The 4,279-nt window shown below is 56.3% G+C and overlaps 1 protein-coding gene across 1 annotated transcript in view; it reads left to right on the top strand.

Annotated features, from left to right (window-relative positions):
• The window catches only part of CUNH1orf109 (chromosome unknown C1orf109 homolog), a 2,881-nt gene extending 1,164 nt beyond the window's left edge, over positions 1 to 1,717 (top strand). Inside the window, exons 2-4 of the mRNA XM_019547852.1 lie at positions 42 to 341; positions 574 to 692; positions 1,085 to 1,717. Coding sequence (XP_019403397.1) covers positions 42 to 341; positions 574 to 692; positions 1,085 to 1,125 — 460 coding nt within the window. The 3' untranslated portion in view covers positions 1,126 to 1,717. The remainder of the gene's footprint in view (positions 1 to 41; positions 342 to 573; positions 693 to 1,084) is intronic.
• The last annotated feature ends 2,562 nt before the right edge of the window (positions 1,718 to 4,279 follow it).

The raw sequence follows: 4,279 nt of genomic DNA, 5'->3' as shown, positions 1-4,279 counted from the left end.
CGGGGTGCTTGAGGCCTCGGGTGGGTTGGGGGGCCGTGTAGCGCCGTGCCGCGGGTCCGGGCGTTCCTTGGTCGCACTCCCGGGAAAGAGCCGCTTTGCCCGAGTGGGTCCCGGGGCGGGCGCGAGTGCCTTCCCCTCACCGCTCATCTCTCGCCCGGCAGGGCGGCGCTGCAGCAGGTCCGGGACGCCGCCAGTGGCCGTGTGGGCACCGTTTTCCAGCTGTACGAGGAGGCGGCTGCCGAGCTGGGGCTGGAGGCGGTTGTGCAGCGCTCGGCGCTCAGCCCCTCCTTGGCTGACGCGCTGGCGTGGCTGCAGGACGTGGAGTGCTATTACCGGCAGGCGTATCCTTCCCTGCAGATCCCGGCGGTGCTGCTTGCTGCGGGAGGTGGTGGTGGTTGTCTTTGCCCCACGTGTCCTAGGAGATGCTCCCGAGTTTGTGGTTTTTGCGGAAGAGCAGAAGACCGAGGTCTTGAAGGGGGAGCTGGGTGGGGGGAATCGGGCCCAAGTGAAGCCCAGCTGCTTGCAGTTCTTTTCTGTTGTCTTTCCCGATGTTGGTCCTTACCTACCAGCAAGGTACCTGGAGTGTAAGCTCCTCCTGCTCCGAGCGCATCATGAGGACTTGTCCGAGCTGGAGGCCCTGCCACAAGCCTGGGAGGGGCTCTTGGAGCGCCACAACCCAGACATCGTGGAAGGTAATTGGACTGCTAGCCGTTGGCGCGTCCCTGGGGGAGTGCAGAGTGGGGTTGCCGGCCCCAGAGTCTGGAAGCTGCCACAGATCGTGTGTGCCCACACAGCGCTGCCAGCTGGGGGCTGTTACTGCTGGCTGTGCACACCTCCTCTGGGACCTGGACCGAACCAACTGAACAGTCATTTTACATTGACTGCTTGAAGTCACTGCAAGCCTGGACTTGAAGTGGGGCCTTTGACCAGGGAAAGGCTCCGTCTCCTGTTTGATGACTTCCCCAAGGGCCCGGTCTTGCTGCTGGGAGTAAGCTGAGATGGGGTGCGTCTCCATCTCTGTGAGCCCAAATGACGTAGCACTTCGCCCAGCACTAATGGCTCTTTCTTTTTCTTCCCAACTCAGACACTCTGCTGAAGGTCTCGTTTTTCCTGGAGACTGGGTGAGAGATGAGTCTTAACCAGCCAGCAGAGAGGACAGCAGGGACCTCAGAACAAATTTATTGCAGTGCCCAGGCCAAGACTTTGCGGAGAGCAGAGAGAGAGCCTGGCTTTGAGTTGGTAGAGAGCAGGGTGTACCCTGCTGTGAGCTATGTTTTAGGAGGCTCTTGCCAAGTGGGATGAGCCTGGCAGCCTGTGTGAAGGCTGTGAGGGGTGTGTAGGCCCTGTTGCATCAGTGGTCTTGCTTTAGCAGCTGGAGCTGTTCTTGGAGGCCAGATGAAGGAGGAAATGGGAGGAAGGTTATCTTTGGTTCTGGGAGAACCAATAATACTTGCTCTCACAGGTATCTTGGATATTAAAGGCGAAACAGTGCACATTTGAAAAAAATCAAGGAGTGCTTGTCTGGTGATTAAAGGGGGTTTCAGGTCTAAATACATGCTAGAGCCATCACACACAAACATTTCAGCTTCTGCCTTTGTGGGCCAACCACAGCTTACTAAACCAGGGAGTTGGCAGTGAAAGGTTGGTGTTTATTCCCGGTATTCCACTCTTCCTCCCAAACATGCCGTCGGTTTCCTTTTCTGTTTGTGGGGCCTTACAGCAGCAAAGAGGAGGGAAGGGGCCCTTTGAGGATGTGCTTGTGAAGCCCCAGAAACACAGCTCCAGAAAGCGCATTTTCTAACAAGTGACGCATTTTCTAAACTGTGTCATGGTGCGTTCAACACGTGCATGCTCTCGGTCACACGGTTCTAAGCACCTTTCCCCAGCAGCGGTTCCCATTTTACTGATGCTCCCTGCCCTACAAGATAAACTGGTCAGTATGTTAAAATAAGCTCCCTCTGCTGATGGGGTTAAGCTGCAGTGGGGCAGATTCAACACAAGTCAGTAGCGAGGCAGCTCAAGGAGCTCACCCTGCCCATTACCAGTTACTTTCCCGTTGGCACAGTCTCTTTACAGGTTGAACCCTGGGCTTTCCCAGACCAGAGAGAATCCATTGTGTTGAGCTGCCCCCTTCTAGGGGGATTTGCATTTCTTACAGTGATTAGAGGTAGCATAGCCCTGCGGGTTGCTGGGGCTGAGTGATGGTTTTGCCATATATGCTCCAAGAACAAGGTGATGTCCCTTGGGTTTGGAAGATGGGTGTCCACCAGGGGGTAGCATGGGCCTTTCCTCTGCTAAAATTCATCCCTTCCACCTGTTTCCAAGTATAAGGAATAACTTGCTGCCAGAAAAGGGGAAGGCCTTGTAAACGGGAGAGAACTGCCCGTAGCAGCCCTGCTTCCTTGGCAAGGTGGCAGTGGTGACATGCTGACCCCTGCTGAAGCAGATCCCCCTCTCCTCTGAGACTGATGTGAGGATTCTTAGGGGAGGATGACAAATGTCCTGTAAATGCTCCAGTATGGGCATCTGCTGCCCCTGGGGCTGAGACAGCAGAGGACTGTTTTGCACTTGCTAGTAGCATTTGTCACTGGCTTCTGGGAAAGTGGTTTCTCTTGGGACAAGGCAGACTTTCAACCCCCTCAGCAAAAGAAGAGCAGGGAGCAAAGCCAAGCCTCGGGCTGCCTGGGGGAGAGGGGTATTCTCTTAATATCTGCACCCCTCTTACCATCTCACTAGGGTTGGGTAATGAGATGGGGGGTGTGGGGAGGAAGAGTCTGATGACTCATCATAGCCCATGATATGTGCTGTGGGAACTGAACTCTGCTTGTACAGCGGTTTTCCCTGGCATGAGTCTGTCCGTCTCTAGTGAGGCTTGCTGCTCGGTGCCATCAGAGGCTGCTGGCAGCTCTAAGGACTTTACCTATTGTTTGCAGCAGACTGGTAACCACTAAAACTGGCCTCAGCTCCTTGCTTGAGCCCACTAGGCAGTGGGGTGTAGGCAAGAGTTTTCCTTGTGGATTCCATCACCGAGCAGCCAGGCTGGCAGGACGCTACCTCTAGTGCAGGCCCTGCTCAAGGCAGGATCATCCCTGTCTAAACCGGCCTACCCCCGCATTTGTCTCAGCTGCTCTTGAACGTGCTGGGAGCAAACCTTCACGTTCAACCCTCCATAACACCCTTCGTGCTTCTGGGATGCGTCTTGAGTCTGAAGTTTGGCCACGTGGGGGCACTGCCTGACCTGCCAGCGGTACTCTCATGGCTAAGGAGAAGTCAGATCAGGCTCATCTCCCATGTGCTGCGCCTAGTACCAGCCACTCCCTGCCGCAGCCTGATCAGCCTCAGCTGCACTTATAGTTCGAAGGGGAGATTAAAGGAGCTGTGAGTTTTCCTCTGCTCCACTTCCCATGCATCTGACATAGCATCTGTATTAGCCAAACTTTTTGCCATGAGGGTACGCAGACGTTGCACACATTCTCTCAAGCCAGCCTGGGGCAGACTGAGATGCCTAGCCAGCTGGGTCAGTCCTCCACACTCCTAGTGCACAGACCTGCTTCCATCTGCACGACCCCCCACACCTGCCAGGTCCCTGGGGAAGAGCCAAAGCAAAGGTGCTCAATGCAGTGTGTGTAACAAGCAGCATGTGTATCTCCCAGGACAGGCAGGCAGGTTCTGCCCTGCATCTCTGCAGTGGGTGGAGAGCTGCTGGTGGGAGTTGACCTCCTGCCTTGGTACCGAGGGGTCAGAAATCCTGCTGCTCCTCCTAGGTGGAGGAGGATGTGGAAACATGGCTGTACTAGGGGGGAGAGGCGAGGCCCTCTAGCTGGGGACCTGGCTGATGCAGAGCATGGCCCAGATCCTGTTGCCTTTGCCCCAGCATTGTGCACAGCCCCACAGCTCGGGCAGGAGGGGCTCAGCCTCCGGCCCAGGTCAGTCTTGGGCAGGAAGGGCTCAGCTCACACGGCTGTGATGCAAGGAGCTCTGGGCTGGGACGAGTGGCAGGAAAGGCAGCCGCGGCCCTGGGAATGGGTGAGCCAGCGCTCTGAGGGCGGCAGCTAATGGGAAACACGCCGGGTGCCGCTGCAAACACTGATTACTGGCTCCTTGAGATATCTCGGAGCGATGTGGAGCCGCCGCCCCCTGGGGCTGAGGGACAGGATCTGAAAGGCAGCGTGGCCCACCTAATCTACAAGCTGACCTTGACAGGTTGCAACGGTGGGCGGATGAGAATAGGATGGGGTTTAACACTGATAAGTGCAAGGTGTTGCACATGGGGAGGAAG

This window comes from Crocodylus porosus, unplaced genomic scaffold, assembly GCF_001723895.1.
Source record: "Crocodylus porosus isolate Cpor-Errol unplaced genomic scaffold, CroPor_comp1, whole genome shotgun sequence".
Lineage (NCBI taxonomy): Eukaryota > Metazoa > Chordata > Crocodylia > Crocodylidae > Crocodylus > Crocodylus porosus.
This window is presented reverse-complemented; position numbering and strand designations above follow the sequence as displayed.